We start from the raw sequence: 17790 nt of genomic DNA, 5'->3' as shown, positions 1-17790 counted from the left end.
GGACTGTTGAAGGGTGAGTGGCTCTTGCTGACCACCCCTTGGCTCTCCAGCTCACGGATCATCTTGTGGATGGGGATCACAGCATCTCGATTTGTCCGGTACTGCCGGCGGTGCACTGTCATGGTGGCAATTGGCACCTGTTGCTCAGTCACTTTCAGGAGTCCTATTGCAGAGGGGTTTTCTGACAGTCCAGGCAAGGTGTTCAACTGCTTCATGCTCTCTGTCGCTACAGCAGCTATTCCAAAAGCCCACCTGAACCCCTTTGGGTCTTTGTAGTAGCCGTTCCTGAGGAAGTCTATGCCTAGAATGCGTGGTGCCCCTGGGCCAGTTACAATTGGATGTTTCTGCCGCCCCTTCCCTGTCAGGCTAATCACAGCTTCCAGCAAAGTGAATTCCTGTGATCCCCCCGTTACCCCAACAATGGAAACCGATACCTTCCCCACATGTTCTGATGGTATCAGGGTGCATTGTGAACCAGTATCAACTAGCACTTTATGTTTCTGTGGCTTTAATGTGCCAGGCCATCGCACCCACACTATCCAATAAATCCTGTCATCCCATGCCTCTCCCTGGCTAGAGGCAGGGCCCCTCTATCCCAGGTTATTATTTCTTTCCTGGCCATACATAGTGGAGGTTCCTTTCTGGGGATCTGACAGATCATCCTCCTTGCTGTAATACCCTGCACCTTGCTTGTGGGAGGTTGAGGCTACCTTCATTTTAGTGCGGCTCCCTCGGTTAGCATTTCCCTCCCTGAGCTGACGCACCCGTGCTGCCAGGACAGAAGTGGGTTTCCCATCCCATTTTCCCATGTCTTCCCCATGGTCTCACAGGAAAAACCACAGGTCAGCTCGTGAGGTGTACCCTCTCTCCCTAGCTGGGGGACGTGAAGCTCTGACTTGGGGGCCTGTGACTCGTACTGGTGCTACGCTGATCTTCCTCACCTCCTCAATTCTCTCCATCATCTCCTCCCTCATATCCTTCATCCTGTCTTGGACCTGTTGGAGGTCCCTGGCTATGGCAGAGACATTGGCCTGCATTGGGCCATTCATCATGCTCTCGAAATTTCTGAGTTTGTTGGCAACAGAACACACTGTCTCTCAGTGGTTATCAGCATTAATCATTGCTATGTAGGTGGTATATTGAGATGGACCCAAGGTTGCCAAATTCCATAGCATCTGCCCTGTGCACTTGACTTTGTCAGGGTCATTGTCATGCTGTCCATCCCTCCCAAAGAGTACCTCTAATACTGCTGTCTCTCTCAGCTGCTGGATCCCTTCCTCAAGGGTCTTCCAGCGCATCCTACAGTGGTGCTCTTGCATTCTGTCTCTGTGTACAAACTTCTCTCTCACACTCATTAAAAGCTGGTCCCAGAGGGAAAGGAGGCCTTGCTCCCTTACGAATATCTGGTCCACACCGGAATCCTGGGCCAAGGATATCAAATTCCTGGCCTCAGTTCCATCCAGTTGTACACCTGTTCCCGTAAGGTCCCAGACCCGGAGTAACCAAGTTGTAAAGGGCTCACGGCCCCGCCGAGCAATGTCTTTACGCAGGTTACGGAGACTATCGTGTGAGAGGGACTCGGTGACAATCTCAGCCTCTGCCTCCCTTGCTGGTTGTGAAGACCCTCCTTGCTGATCCCCATTATCTAGGTGCCTCGTTTTAATCTTAGATTTCCTAGTTTCCACAGGGGCAACTGCTGCTGGCTGCTCCTGTGATCCAGCTGGAACCTGGACAGATACAACATCTACGGGTTCCACTGCAGCACTATCTGAGTCTCCCTCTTTAGGGCAGGGGGAGGGTTTCTCACCAGCTGGAGAAAAGTATTCCTTCATCATCTGGCTATGCTCCTTCAACATCTGGCTTTGCTCTTTCAACCTTTGGCCTATATCCTTCACTAGAGCCCCCACCCACTCTGGGTGGCTCATTTCTGCACTGGGCTGTGGGGCAGGGTTAAGCTCTGGGGCAGCATTCCTAGTCCCTGGGGCAAAGGCAGGTTCTGGGGCAACATCCCTTGTCCCAGGGGCAGGCTCTGGGGCAGCATACCTAGTCCCTGGGGCAGAGGCAGGTTCTGGGGCAAAATCCCTAGTCCCTGGGCCAGGTAGCAGAGTTGTTCTCCAAGCCAATATTCCCTTGTTTCTGAATGCTAAGTAGAACAGGCCTATCAGCAACACCAGCCACTGAATAATAACACTGGCAATTAAAACAGATCTGAAATCCTTGAGAACCGGTGGGGTAGCCTCAAACTGGGTGATAGGTTGGGAGAATATTTCCCTTGTACTCGTTACCTCACAGTAAGTACCATTACTGAAATAACCCCAGAAACACGCAGTTAGAGTACGATAGCTCCGGATCCATGCAACCGCTTCCCAGAGAAAATTAAAAACCTATGAATTCCTGACATAATCAATCCACCAAACGAATTGTATAATAGCTACAGTAACTTTGGTGAGGGGGCCCAAATTCAAATAAGGGCTTGCAAATGGGAGGGAGATGGCTGTGGCCACATGGAGCACAAACCAGATTAAACCAGACAACATATTGCCACTTAAGAGGCCTGTTATTCCTGTCTTAACTCTCAACTGAGTGTCCTCTGTCCCACATCTGGGCGCCAAAATCTGTCCTGGTTTAATGGACAGGTGTCTGCCAGTAAGGGCAGAAATTTCCCTTTGAAACAGAGACTTTGGTTCCACTCCCCCTTCCCAAGTATTATAATTGTTTGAATCAAGGACTCTGAGGCAGAGATAAGGGGGTAGGAATAACAGCTCTTTTACTAATATATCTAACTGTACAAGCAGAAAACAACAGCAGTTGTTAAAATTGCTAACAGAACAGACTAGGTAACTCGGTGTCAGTCCCTTTAGATGCAAGCACGCTGTCTCCGTGCTTAGTCCACAGCCCGGGTCTGCCGAGGGCAGGCAGGAATGGATGCAGGAGGAGGGGGCGGCAGCGGCCATGCCGGTCTCGGGTGGGAACGGGCTGGAGCGGCGGCTCTTCGCTCACCGTGTGTGTCTGGGTGATCAGCTGTGTCCACTGAGGCAGGAGGCTGGAACAGGGCAGATGCAGGGCAGGTGATCGCATAGGGTCTGGCTCTCCCGTGCTCTGGCCGCGTGGGCTGAAGATCCGGGCGTCCTCCTTCGAGCTCCCCGGAAACCCAAGTCCCCTCCCGGAAGCCTCAGAGGCCCCTCTGGGAGCTGTTGCCACCTACCCCTTTTGTCTGGAGTCATCATAGATCCTGGGTGTAACCCGGCCAGCTCCATTGGCATGATAATGGGAAAAATTCTTTCAATTGACGTAGTAATAGAAAAAAGCACTCAACCCCCAACAAGGGGTTTCAGGGCTTTTTTCTTGGTAATAGTTTAAAACATTAAGCAGGGATTATGTTGTTTGTTATGTGGGAGCTTTGTCACACCAGGTTGTTTTAATACACAGAGCCTGGATGAATGATTTTATTTTCTGTCAGCTTTCATCTCTGCTGGAAAGGATGCAGCATCATAGTGCCATTTTTCTTTTGTCTGCTATTCCACATTGTAGCAGAAGATGTCAGCCGTGGTGCCATATCTGTACTTGCCTGTCTCCCTGCTTTGCCCTGGCATCCTGTTCTTCAGTGTCTGGTCTGCCCTCCCTGTTGGCATGCTTTTCTGTCTAGTGCCAGGCAGCAATTTAAGCTTGCTATCTGCTGACTATCTAAGCTATTCAGGATTTACATTACTACTGGAGGTCATAGTGGGCTTTTGGTCTGTATTTGTGCAGCTCCTTGCACTGCAGGCTCCTCGTCTTTAATTAGGTCTCCTAGATACCAGAGTAATGCAAATAATACAAAATAATATGCTAGATTTCTTCACCCAATGTAAAACCTCTGTTAGATGGCTTCTTGTTCATTTGAAGGGAGAAAATGTGTGTTCATTGAAAAACAACCCTTTCTGGTCAGCTGTAACCTGAATGCTTGACACTGTTTCCTAAATGAAAAATCCAGTTTGTTTTTCAACTAATTTGTGATTTTTGCTGTGGTGGCACTTTCCTTGTACTGTACCAAATCTCTGTTTTCCATTATTTTCTGTCAAATGTAACCCAAAAATGTTCTCTCCATTTGTTAATTTTCAAAAACCCACCCCTCACACAAACACACAAAAACCTCAAAACTGAGGAAAATTAAGATTAAAAGCTAAAAACAGTAAGCCTAGATGTTTGCTACCCATCTACAGTGTGTTTTACTCTTAGACTCCTTACCTTGCTTTAATGGAGGTCTTAGTGATTGGACTTTCTTAGTATGAGGAGGTACTTGCAACAACACCTTGGAAACGTTAAAATTGAAGGGCCTTTCAAGGATAGCAACCTGGTCTAATAGAAGGTGTTCCTGCCCAGAGCAGGGAGCTTGGAACTACATGGTGTTTGAGGTCCCTTCCAACCCAAACGATTCTATGATTCTGTGTCTAGTTTGTGATGCTTTGCTGTATTGTGTTTGTAGATGTGTTTGGTAAAGCTTTTAGGTTGCTTTTACTGTTTTGGGGTGGCATTAAGGGTTGGGGTCTCTCTGACAGAAGTTCCTCACAGCCAGTAAGTGTCAGCAATGCAAAGATGTTCCCTTCAGGCCTATGGATCTGTGAATAAAATGCCTTCTCATTTTCTTATATCCACTGTAAAAGCATTAAACACTCATCCCTATTTTCACTTGTGGTGTTCAGAAATAGGAGTTTATATAAACATATATCAGTGTTTGACTTCATGGCCATAAAATAAGTAATTTTTTGACTTCTCGTCGAGTTACTCTGTTTCTTTAAAGCTTCTAAACACTGCTTACATACTCTGATTCTCATTTCAATACATTATTGGGGGTAAACTTTAAAAAAAAATGTTTATGTATTTGGTAACCTCTCTTGCAGTGGCAAGCAGCAGTTGTTACATGGACCTAACTTCAGCTTTACTTATTCAGCTTTGAAATGTTACCAAGAGAAGAGAAACAGTGACACATCTCAGCTCCTTCTGCCAGCCCTTTTGATACAGTAGGGCTCCCCTCAGGAGGTCTGTGAAAATGTCACCATGAACAGGATAGGTTATGTTGGGACAGTATGAACTGTGTCTCAGCAAAAGTGTTTGAGGATGCTTCACTGGGTACCTGGGCTCTGATTGCTGTCTGGTGGTTGAAAGACAGCAGCCACATAAAGCATTGTCAACTCTGGCCCTCCCACATTTCTTATTGTGAGTGGAGCTGTGCCAGCATTAGCCCTGAGAGATGAGTCTGGAAGGAGTGCTTGCTTTGTGCTCATAGTTCATGTAAAGCATGACAGATTCCAGCCTCTAGTGAAGCTTTGTTAATGGCAACAGGGGCACTCCTTATTTGATCCTTTCTGTTCCACTGGCCCAGAAGTGCCTTACCCTCTGCCTCATGCAGCCCTTCCAGCAGGCGTATTGAACTGGGCTGCACTGTGGCCCAGCCAGCTCAGATGGTAGCCATGTGCAAGCTGAGGGGAGCTGGAATGACATTGGATTATGGCTACCTGCTTCACCTTAGAAATGTCCATGACATGCATCTTTTGCACGTTTGAGGGTGGGGTAATCAAAGATAGCAGTGCTAATCATCCAGGGATTCTTCTTCATGGTTTTCCTAGCTCTTATGCAACTGGTATAGTGTGGTGGGACTGTGGGTAGAAAAGGGATATTTCTAATACTAGTGACTAGGTCTGTTGTACTGGTCCCTCAGGCATCACCCCAGCTGTGTGGTCTAACAGGTTAATATTTGGGTGAAGTAATTCTCAGCATTGCAAAGGTTTCTTAAGCTTGAGCACTAAGGGTTTATGTACTTCATGGTAAATGCTTCTGTATTTTATTGGCTGTCCTTCAGCATGAATAAACAGACTAAAGCTATTATTTATTGGTGACATTTATATCATAAATGCCTATGACAACCAGCAGTTACGCTTATAAATCTGTTTTAATGTCTTTCCTGCTTTGTGTGACTGTTTGGTATACTGAAGATATTTTTCTTGTGATGAGAACTATCACAGTTTGATTTTTATGTTTAGAATAACATTTTCATATTTTCTTTAGAACACCAGTTTTTTTGATAGAGCAAGAAAGCTAACAATAATTCACTTTGCCTAGTCCTTACATAGAAATAAGACACAGGAAGAGAAAAAAGAGCAAATTCTATTTGCATTAAAACTAGTAGTCCCCAGCCAATTTATTCAAGGGGAATAAAGTGGTGGACTATAATGTCCTAGGCTAAATCTTTATTTGCACATGCAAGTGGAATAGTCATGCATGTTAAATGTGGCATTAATGTAAACCAATTGGCTAGGTAGCAAATGTGCTGCTTTACCACAAAAGCTTTCAACACCTCTGTTAAGTCTGCTTTCTCTGTTCAGCTACAGTTTGGGTTTTCTCCTTGCTGTCTTTATTTAGTGTGTGTGGGAGGGCTGATTTGCTTGGTTATCGTGGTCAAAATTCCTTTTAATTGCCTTTTCCTTGATCTTAAGGTTTTTCTTCTGTGAAAACAAAAGTCTTGATTTCTTCTTATTTTCTTGCAGGACCATTTATCAGTGTAGTACTGTCGAAGCTGGAGAACATGTTGGAGAATTCCTTACATGTAAATTTGCTGCTTATTGGGATTATTACTCAGCTGGCAAGTTATCCACAGCCGCTTCTTCGCTCCTTTCTGCTCAAGACTGACATCGTGTTTCAGCCCAGCGTGCACTCACTCTATCAGGTATTTACCACAGGTGTTAGCCATGCCTACTGAGCAGTGTCTTTGGTGTCTCCTTAGACTTTACATTAGCTCTTTTCAGTTTCACATGTGGCTTTCCTACCTGTCTGAGAGCTTTTTATTTAATTTCCAGTTTTTTAACTACATTTGTGCAGGGAACTGAAAATTCTGACCATAGATTTTGTCAGAACTCTATTTTAATGCAGGTAGAGAAAGCCTGAATATTCAATCTGTGGCTGCAGTGGGCGCAAAAAGAGGAAGAAGTAATTGTTACTGTTGTTTTGGCAGGTGCTGGCATCTGTGAAAAGTAAGATTGAACATTTTGCATCTGTTGAAAAGGATTTCCCAGGTCTTCTCCTGGAGGCCCAACAGTACTTACTTTCTCGTGTGGACATGTCTGATGCTGCAGAAGAATTGCTCACCGAAGGTAAATAATAGCCATGCTCAGGGGAGGGCTGGGTGGAATGACTTGCCAGTTATCTCAGTCCTTTTCTCCAGATGATTAGGTGGTATGTTGTGAATTTCCTTAGCCAGCTGTATCCTTCTGACTTCAGAGTGATGATGCTCAGTAGACCACAGTGTGTGTATATCTAGTTGGATATTCTGTGCTATTTAGAAATTTTTATTTGATATATAGAACGTCTGTTTAAAGAAGTAACAAAATCAGTTCTTGGCTTGTTGTCAGTAAACGAACTTGCTTTCAAAGCATGAGGTGAGGTGGCATATGTGCATGATTTAATTTCACTTTTAGCCTGACCTTCAGCTAGTCATTGGTTGTTTTTTGATAAATGTTAGAGAGGACAGAAGTCTAGGATAAACTGGTTTCTGCAACAATTCAATAATGCTTGGTATTATGATTTGGGCTACCACTGAAGGAGATGAGATGCTGAAAGTTTTCTAGCTAGTATCTCTCTTGTATGACAAAAAAAGCAAAGCAAACAGAAAAAACCAAAAGGTGTGTGTCTAAGAGCAGTGGGGAGTTGAATAGGTATCATCCCACCAAGCCAGCTTTGCAAGTGGCTCTGTAATATCTGCTGCCTCTCAAGCATAGTGCACACTGCAGCTGTCTTTACAGTTACTTGTACTTATTTGTACCACTCTTAAAAGCCAACTTGCCACACGATGTGAATGTGTCAAATTTGGTGAGCTGAAGAGCTGACCCTGCAAGAGGGTTCAAGAGAGGCTGCATTTACAGGTGTGTGCTTACTCATCTTTGGGGATCATTAATAATCACCCACTCTGTCCACACTTCTGTGAAGATGTTCTTGCTTTTCCTGGATTTCCAGAGGTGTGGAAATCTGGACTCTTTATGTGCCATTGTAATTGTGTTTTCATATTCAAGGCTCTGAAGAATAATCTACCTAGTTTGTAGTCAGCATAGTATGTGTTTTTGAGGTTTGCAGTACATGTAGTCTGTGAAACTATGATCTTGCTAAGGCTGCTTCCCAAAGAATTGGTCTGTGGAAGGTGGCTGCTCTAAAAAAGCTGTGTACTGCTCATGTCAGTACTATTTTAGGTGCCACAGAATAGAAAGCCTTACAATTAAGTGGCATTGTAGCTAGCATGCGGGAGATGAGATTAGGAGGCAACATTCAGAGTCTTTTGTTTTTCCTCAGGTGCTGGCAATAAGAACTTTCATATAATGCATTCCCAATGGCATTTTTTTATACTTCTGGTTTTACGTCAGTTTTCTTCAGAATTTGCCAGGTTGACTCATCCTGGTCATTATTTAGGAATTTGAAACAAGGCTGCTTAGTCACCCTGTTAGTACACTTTCTTCTGTATATGGCAACTCTGCAAAGGAGGCTTCTCTTGACAAATAAGTGAAGAGTAAGTAAATGTCTGGTTAACTGCAGATTTGGTTTCCTACAGGACTAGTGATGCGAGACATCAAACTGTAATCCTGGGGAAGAGTTGGCTCAGTAGCCCATCAATTATATTGATTAAGAAGTGCAAGATAGGAACTCTGCAATAATGGTAAATGAAAAAAACAAAACCCCAAAAAACCAAACAAACAACCAAAACCAAACAACAGATTAGGAACTCCGCATGGACTTTTTTGCATTAGCTTGAACATCACCTCTAACTGTCAGACATACTGCTCTCTGAGAGACTTTTCCCCTGAATATAATATTCTCTGCAGGTCTGAGCATAGCCAGCCTCCTACAGAATTCACATATGGAAATCTGAAGCCAGAGTTAGTGAAGAAGGCAAATGTAAAATCAAAACATTGTAGAGTATTTTTTCTCTTTTTACAGGATTGGTCTCTGAAGGTGTTTGAACAGAAATGGTTTGTTCTTTTTTGCTTGCAGTAGTGTATGATTTCTTCCACAGCAGCTTGGGCTCTGGTTACACATCTAGAGCTCTCACAATGTAGCCTCTCAGTGTGATGGTAACAATCTTCAGAGTACTTGTTTGCTCAATTTTCAATTGTATGACTCAGATTGCATCCTGACCTTAGGGAGATGTGAACAATCCTTTCCAAAGGGAAAAAAAAAAAACAAATCTCTAGTTCCTATATCAGCTTTCTGTGATTTTCTGGTATTTTGAGGTGTTTTTTTCCAAACAAGCAGTTGAAGCTAAACCAAAATTATTTTTAGAAATAGATCAGTTTTAATTATTTTTAAAGGGAAGAGTATAAACAAAAGCAAAGCTTTGGCAGTATACTAGCATTCTGGTTATATTGTCTAAACTATTTAAAAAATTTAAAATATTAATTATGAAACATTTTGACATTAGAAAATCTGACCAAAAATCTTCAAAGGAAGCTTAAAAATTTTGTCTTTCATTGTAATCTATAATTAATTTTTTTTTCCTCCCACAGTCAGATTTTCCCACCTGTACTCTGTCTCTAGTAGGTGGAAATTTGGAGCATAACAACATGAATAATTGATAAGTCTGGAGTTGGAAAGGTGTTTTAAACTCAAGAAAAGTACAAGTCTGTTGAATGATTTAGATGTGTTTGGAAGAGTAGAGTAATTCCACAGTGCCTAGCGTGAAGTACAGGCAAGGAGCAAAAGTGCAGAGCTGTGGAACAGAGGAATTGCTGTGCAGCATTGAATGAGGCCTTCATCTACAGCTCCCCCTGTTTGCTACTTGGAAGTGTTTCAGAGCAAGGCTATCATCGCTTAAGACTGCTACTTGAACATAAACTGTGTGTACTGTAAGGGAAATCCCTTCTGAAGGTAGCAATGCAATGTTGGGCTTGTCTGCAGTATGTGAGTCAACATAACAGCCCTTTTATTTCTTAAATAATGATTTACTTATACATCTCAGGAGAAAATCCCACTTGTAAATTAGGCTGGATTTTCTCTCTCCACTGTTGGCGTCAATACCTTGTTGCAGTGAGTTCCATCTTGTAGCATAGCAGTGAGTTCTACAGGTTAATTTTTCTTTGTAGAGTATTTACTTCCATCAGCATTAAATTGTGTCGCCTTTTTAGTTTCACTAAATTAATTATCTAATTAAAAGCCAGTTCTGCTTCAGGTTGAAATAAGGAGCAACTGATTGAAAATTAAGTGCTGCTGTCACTGTAATTCCATGCATTTGAGCTCTGATGCTCTGAACTCTGGCAGCAGTGATCGTATAGCAGAACACACAGTGGCTTTCACTTGCTTTCTTTTTAATGATTAGTTGCTTTAAAGGGAAGTGAGTATAGTTAGTGAGACCTATAGCTGTAGAAAAATCCAGTTTTAAATTTTTTCCCCCTTAGTTTCTAACTTGCTTCAAACTCATGTGGTGATGTGTTAGCTTGGCCTCGAACCTGTTAACATGGTGATTCACAGGGAGAGGATAGAGAAAGAGCAGTAAAATAAAAATGACAGTTTGATGAGGGGAGCAATAGAGCATAGTATTGTTGAAATGAGACAGCCATGCTGGATCTAGATGGGTAGATATCTGCTGTTTCAGAAGGTAAATTGATATTACTCTTTTCCTTGACTCTTCTGCCCATATATTTCTCTTTAGAGCTGGAACTGAATGATATATAACCTGGGGAAAGATAGGTAATAAAAAGTACAGTAGAACCAGGCCACATAGAACTTTAAAATGCTCTAGTGGAGTAGTGGATTAGTGCTCTAGTGGATTAGTGGAGTATCTCCCTGCACAATCTGGGTACTGCAAATTGCAGCTCTGAACACAATCCTTATAAACCGGGTTTGGACACCGCACAAATACTCTTGTGCTTAATATACAGAGTCTTTTTTGTTTCCTCTCCTCCTGTCTTTAGGTAATTTCCAGCACAGCAGCAACACAGGGAAAGGAAAGAATCTTCCTGAAGCTTTCCCTGTACCGCAGCCTTTCCTGGGACAGAAAGGAAAGAAAGGCCTGACTCATCCCAGCCTTCCTGTGCACGTGAGGAACGCTGTACTTGCAGCTGCCCTTTTCCCGGAGTTCCTGAAGGAGCTGGCAGCTCTAGCCCAGGAACATTCCATTTTATGTTACAAAATATTGGGGGATTTGGAAGATTATTATTAGTGGTTTTAATAATGTGTTTTTCAAAAGCTTTTGGAGTTCAAGCAGATTTTTAATGTGAAGCTGCTTTCAAAAGAAGTTTGTACTTCAATATTTCCTGAAAATACTTGATTTGGAGGGGGAAGAAGGAAACAAAATATTATTCCAGTTGGGCTTTACAATTTTCCTCTGTGCTACATAACTTATTTGAGATTTCTGATACTGCTTATACTGCAGCTTCCTTCTTCATCCTTTCCTCTTTACAGAGCCACCCTTCTTCAGTGTCACTAATTTCTGTTGAATTTCTGCAAGAGACACTTGTTGCCTGGCTAAGAGACACAACCACATTAGCTTTTTCTATTCCAGAAATACTCTTCTGAATAACTTGTTAGGAGACAAGTTTGCTTGAAAAAGCATTACCCCATGGGAAAAGTTCACAATATAAAAAGACATGCAAAATCTGCACAAAACCCATTTATATGAAGGTCTGTGCTTCTTGATGTCATTGTCCTCTTTTCCATTGCTTCACCCTGAAATGGGATTCTTACCAATCCACATCCAAAACCCCCCCTTATTAACTACTAGCTCAAATTTTCTGAATTCAAGTGATCTTACATGTAGTAAACCCATGAGTAGCTGAAAGCAGGTGCTGGACCCTGCGTATACCATGTTGCCTTACGTTGCAGACAGATCTGTATCTATCAGCTGTTGGGCTTTGAAGTCCAATGGAGTGTGTAGGTGGATGTAGATTGCAGACTGCCTGGAATTTTCCTTGTGATTCTTCGGCATTCCTTGATAACTCTTGCATTGCTACATAAGCCCAGAGCATGCCTTATTTAGTAAGATTTGCACAAAGTACAAAGCAAAATGTTTCTATGCAAGCTGTTATGAGTGTCTAGTTTATTTGTATGCTTGTTATAACAAGCTGAAGAAAGATGGTATCTGTATTGTTAAATGGACAGCAGGCTATTTTTGTCTTTGTCTATTTTTTATTAAAAAAGGTTTGCTTGCTCATGAAAGGTGTACTGTTTTATTGTTAATTTCTTTTGGTTAAGGGAAAGTTAAGTACGGTTTTTTTACTTTTAATTTAGGTGTTGAATTTTCCTAAGATTGCACTTCTGGGATGGTGAGGGGAGGACCAGGCTATTCACCAGCTTCAGAAAAGGAAGGAGTAATGGGGAAAGCTGTCTGCTGGTGACTAACTGCTTGTGAAAATTCTCTTGTGTGAGTAATGGGCTTCATTAGAAGAACCCAAACATGATTAATTGGTGCATCAACACTGCATTTTTGTCTTTTTAGCTGCGTAATTGTGCTTCCAGTGTGTTCCAGTTCGCTACATAAAGAGGGACCTAATTCAAGAAAGACATTAGCCCTTTTGTCCAGGATTCAAACTAACAGTGACTCCAAAAAATGTGAAGAAACAGAAATCAGAAGTAATACTTGCATAGATTAGTTCTCATGTTCATTGTAATTCCATAATATGGAATTCCAGTTAATCACATCCTGATTTTGAAACACACTTTTTCAGAGATTTAAAGAAAAAAACAGTTTGAAAAGTTCTGCCTTTAATTTACAAGGTATAGATTAAAGTGACTGCATTCATTGTGTCATCCTGCTGTAGGCTATTCCAAAAAAAAACCCCCAAAAACCACCAAAGTCTATCTCCAACAAAATCATCACCTGTACTTCTCTGGGTCCCTCTTTACTTGTTTGCTGCACAGTCTTCACTTCTATGATGGGTGGGAGTCCTATTGCCTCCTAGATGACTCTCTCTGGTTTGCTTTCATTTGTGACTTTAGTTTTGCAGGTGTCACTGCATCACCATTCCGCAAATCACTTACTGACCTCCACATGGCCCTCTTTTACCTCACCAGCTTCTTTGGAAGCTAAACCCAAAGCTGTGGGGTTTTCCCTTAAGTATTAGTTATCCAGGTTGAAGAGAGCTCTTTCTTTTTCAGTTCCTCCCACCCCTGAATAGCTGTAAATGGGTAATGAGATTGATGGATTTCTTTAAAAAAAAAAATAACATTAAACTTGTCCTAGGGCACTGCAGGTCCTTTCCCCACTCTCCCATTTCTGCTGCCTTCCATGCTGTAGTCACAGGCTTGGCCTGAGGGGGTTCACTGTATGTGTTGAAAGTGTTTTGGCATTACGGTTGTAGGATCAGTGCTTGCTCTGCTTCTTACCTCTTTTGCAAGAACTTTATGTGAGCAAAAGGCAGGTTTGATCAGCTGACTTTTAGTGGTTCAGAAACAAGTGCTAAAATGCAGAAGCAATCCATTAATTTTTTTGAGAACTTATTAAAAAGTAATTAGAAAGATTATTTCACTTTTTTAAAAATAAAGAGCTCTGCAGACCAGCTCTCAAGAGAACAAATGACTACCTGAACACTCCCTTCCTCTAAACTAAGAATCTTTATTTGCTGGGTAAAAGGAATTTCTTTTGAGATTGTTAATTTTAACTGGTCTTTTCAACAAATGTACAAAATCACTGCAGTTTGATCCCAGCAGGTCTGTTAAGTTACATGAGGATTTTAAAATGTGGACTGCTCATAAAAGCATCTGTAAATTTGAGGAAGCAGAGGATTTTCTTCATAAGTTTAAGTAGAGCTTATGTTCTACATCCAGTAGGATAAAGTCAGCCAATCTGGAATTGTGTGGAAGGCTTCTTGCTGAAAGGCCAGAGCTGTGTTTGTACGCAGTGTCCCCTCACAAATGGGAAATATCTGTCAGCTCCCCCAAAGGAAGAGGTGGATGAGTGCAGTGACCCTGGCTTAGAATGTTAAATTGCCAGTCATACATGTACCTTTGCATTGCTTGTTTTCTGAGTGGGATCAGACTTGCAGTGTGTCTCAGATGTAATAGCAATGTAATGTCTGGCAGCTAGCACAAAAACTATTGGTGAGAATTGCTTCTTAAATCATGTATGAGTGCATAAGCTCTTCAACCAAATGCTTCTCTAATAATCCTCTTGCCCCCAGTTAGATGATGTGTAATCCTGCCTCTCACCAGATGCATCCTTTCCCAAAAAAACCCTGTGGTGTGGTCCAAGCAGTGGTGCTGTCTTTAGGCCCCTGGAGGACACCAACCTTATACTGCTCTTTCCAAGAACAAGGAAGTGCTTGTGATCTGGTTTTCCCCCACTCATATGGGTGTGTTACTGGAGCAGTCCCTCATTAGTACATTAGCTCAGCATCAGTCACAAATGAAGTGCCTTGGCAGATCTATTCCAAAGACTGCAAGTGGTGGCTCAGTGATACCGAAGTGAATTTCCAGTCTCCTACTAGATGTTTCAAACTGTGAATGTCACATTTCCAATGATGTAGCCTTGGAATGTGTTTGTAAGCTGTTCTGCTAAAGCAAGGAATCTTTCCAGCATTTTCAATGTGCTTTTTTGTGTGTATGTATTTTTGGTTTGGTTTTGTTTACTTTGGTTTTGCCACCTACCTATAAAGAGAGCACTTTGTCTTCAAAAATCTATAGTTATTCTCTTTTACCTTTGGCTGTTTTTGGATGCTTTCTGGGTTAGTCTCAGTAAACACACACAAGATTTGTACTAATTGGACTAAAGCACTCAGTGTACTTTCACGCTTGTACTGATCTTTGGACATGAATAGTCAGGTGCAGTTCATGTGTTGCTGGCTGTGCTTACTACCTTTATTATTGCATTCTAGGCATTTTTCTTAAATTTTATCTTTTCCATGTGTGCCCTAAAGAATATTATGATATTTAGAATGAGATCAAGTTGTTGGTGTTGCAGTTCTGGGTGTAAAAAATGTATAATCTTTTTTGTCCTGGCTACTTGTGACCTTGGTTTGGATAAATAGAAATGAGAACTTCTGTTTTCAGCTATATTCTGGGGAGATGAGAAAATTCCAGTATCAAGCATGGACTGTCCCTCCCACCAGCAGGCCCAGATACATGCTTCCAAGCATCCAGTTCATAAGTTACTTGTTTCCTTTTTCTCTGGGGATTTGTCACTTTGAAAAAGTCTGAATTCAGTACTGTCATGCTGTAGTACAGAGCACTTGCCTTTCAGGTGTGATTTGGTATTTTTAGTAATATTGGTAAATTGATAAATGGGAGAAAACAAAATGCAAGTGAGGTGGACCTTGGACATCAGCAGGAGGCCGTGCTTTGGAATGGGAGCAGGCCTGGATAGACAGGAAGCCAGAGAAACATTCCTGCCACCAACACTGCTCTTTGGCCTGTGCACAAAGCCCAAGTGTCCTGTTCAGTCCTTCAGAGAAAAACATTTGCAATCTTGCAACATCCTGTGGAGTCCAAGGGTTTAAGTTCAAAAGGTTAAGTTCTATTTACCCAGAGAAGTTCACCATCCAGCACAGTGTGTACATACTCGCTACCCTTTTGTGCACTCTTATTAAGCCTCTCAGAAGTTTTCATGCTTCAGGAAGGCTTTTTAGCTCTCCTAAGATGGTCTAAAATCTCCAGGTTGAAAAGAAAAGGATGGGGAGCAGTGTGATTTGTTGCAGTTAAGTTATGTCATTGTATCATATGAATTTGTAGCCACAGCTCCTGTTTGAGGATGACTTGATTTAATAAGCAATTTACCCTGCTGTATTTACTGAAATTGCTATGTCATGCCTGCAGCTCTTATGACAGCTCCCATTAAATTTGTAACATTTAAATTGCATCTGTGTTTGAGTAGAATACTGGGATTTCCCTCTTCTCTTTTAACTCATATTACAGTAACAATACTGCTGTGTCCAGATCCAATTTAGATAATTTACAGTAAGTTCCTCTTTGCAATCTTTGAGCATTATCAGCAGAAATGGAGAATACATGGCACTTGGGCTGCTTACATTAATGAGCAAACCAAAGGTAACATGCCACGGATTAGCAGGGTGGAACTTCCCTCTGTGTGAAATGCAGAATTTGCATTTGTGTTGCTCTGATTTATCAGGATTTACTAGAAAAAAAAAGCTCAAACTTGAAAAATTAATATGATCGTGTCCTACAGTACCGTCCAAGTGGACAGCAATACTGTGTGATGTTTTGGGACAGAAATGTGCAAAAGAGGGTAAAAATTGCTCCTTATGAAAGTGGTTTCAGACTTGCATAAATTGGTACTTGGGTAAGATGGTGGTGTTTCCAGCTGTCTAACTGCAGATAGCCACAGAATGCAGCACTATTTCTGTGATTTTGTTGGTGGTCAAAGCCCTGCTCTTATAAATGCACTTTCTTTTTTAGTGGCCCTCAGCTTTTCTAAACATGTTGTGGCTCAGCATCAATGTACATCATTTGTTACACACTCAGATGGAAGCCTCTTATTTATGAAAAGGAGTATTACTTGGATTCTCAAACATGTAGGTGCTTAAAGTGGTGTTTTATTTCTGAATGTGCAAATCTTCTTTTTGTTCATTGATTATAATGGTTTTTGTGTGGTAGCTGGATTAAATTAAGACTGAAGTCTCTGGGCTAAAAGCCCTGACGGAACTTTTGTGCAAAGGCTGCTTTTCTGAACTTTGGCATTTCAGCAGACTGCTCGCTTACAATTATATACTGTGTACTAAATACTTGCAGTCCTATGTCACTGATGAAGCCAATTCCACAGCAACTGTCTTTTATTGCAGTCTACTTCAAATATAACTAGCTTGGGTTTAGACCAAAAAATAACATGTTCGACTCAAATCTGAGACAACTAAACTCTGTCAAGCTCAGTGCTGCTGTGTCAGTTTGGCCAGAGCTCAGACGAAATGCCAGCTCATCCTCAAAGGAGAGGGAGTGACTCTGGGTCTCAGAATCCCTTGCTTCAGCTTGAGCCAACAACTTGTGTCTCTTGGTGCCCAAGCACAGCTTGGTGTTTAGAAATGCTGATTAGTGTCTTTCATAAATCTCCAGGGTCGTAACAGTGGTTTCTGAGCTTCAGTGTGAAAAAATCTAGCAGCCTCTAGACCAGCCTGAAAGTGTGGCCCCTTGGGCAGCTAAAATACAACTTCCAGATGGTTATGCCTGCTTAGTGGATTAGACAGGGCTGTGACTGATGCAACCACGCATTGGGAGAACTTTTGCTTTGTGTTTACAAAAAAGGCTGTTCATGGAGGGAGCATTCCTTACAGTGAAGGATCACTGGAGGTCCAAGTATTGGACTCATATGGAGGCCTTTCTCCAACAGCCTGCAAGAATGTTGCATGGGTTACTTTGCTGCCTGTGTATGAGGTTAGATAACGTGGAATCTGGCACAGCTGTCACCAGTCTTTTTCTGGGGCAAAGCCAGCAGGCAAGATGGAATCATTCACAGAGATATGAAATGGACCTCCCCACACAGATAAAGGGGAGAAACCAAAGGTCAGGATCCCTCACCAATTATTTCTGTAGCTGGTCAGCAAATGATGCAGACAGTTGTGAAATGCCTGTATGCCCTACAGCAGATCTTAAGGATCTGAGACTAGGATGGTCCTAGAGGGAAGGCTCAGTTCCACTGGGAGCATGCACAGCTGTGTTGCTCACTAAACTACCTTTTTCTGCAGTTTTGCTCCCTCACGATAGTATCTGAGCATTTCTGCAGTTTGCTTTATTGCAGTTAAAATACAGGCTGTCTAGTCTAATGTGGGTTGTGAGCTGGAGTATAGTCAGAAGAGAAGTGGTTCCCAGTGGTTTTGTATTTCCACTGCAGTC

At 42.2% G+C, this 17790-nt stretch overlaps 1 protein-coding gene across 2 annotated transcripts in view; it reads left to right on the top strand.

Annotated features, from left to right (window-relative positions):
* LOC306801885 (FHF complex subunit HOOK-interacting protein 1A-like) overlaps positions 1–12171 on the top strand; it is a 93906-nt gene extending 81735 nt beyond the window's left edge. For both annotated transcript variants that reach the window (XM_079305394.1, XM_079305393.1), the window contains exons 10-12: positions 6525–6703; positions 6989–7127; positions 10929–12171. In XM_079305394.1, the coding sequence (XP_079161520.1) occupies positions 6525–6703; positions 6989–7127; positions 10929–11176 (566 nt within the window). In that variant the 3' untranslated portion in view covers positions 11177–12171. The remainder of the gene's footprint in view (positions 1–6524; positions 6704–6988; positions 7128–10928) is intronic.
* The last annotated feature ends 5619 nt before the right edge of the window (positions 12172–17790 follow it).

The sequence above is a fragment of the Erithacus rubecula genome (assembly GCF_903797595.1).
Source record: "Erithacus rubecula genome assembly, chromosome: 5".
Taxonomy (NCBI): domain Eukaryota; kingdom Metazoa; phylum Chordata; class Aves; order Passeriformes; family Muscicapidae; genus Erithacus; species Erithacus rubecula.
This window is presented reverse-complemented; position numbering and strand designations above follow the sequence as displayed.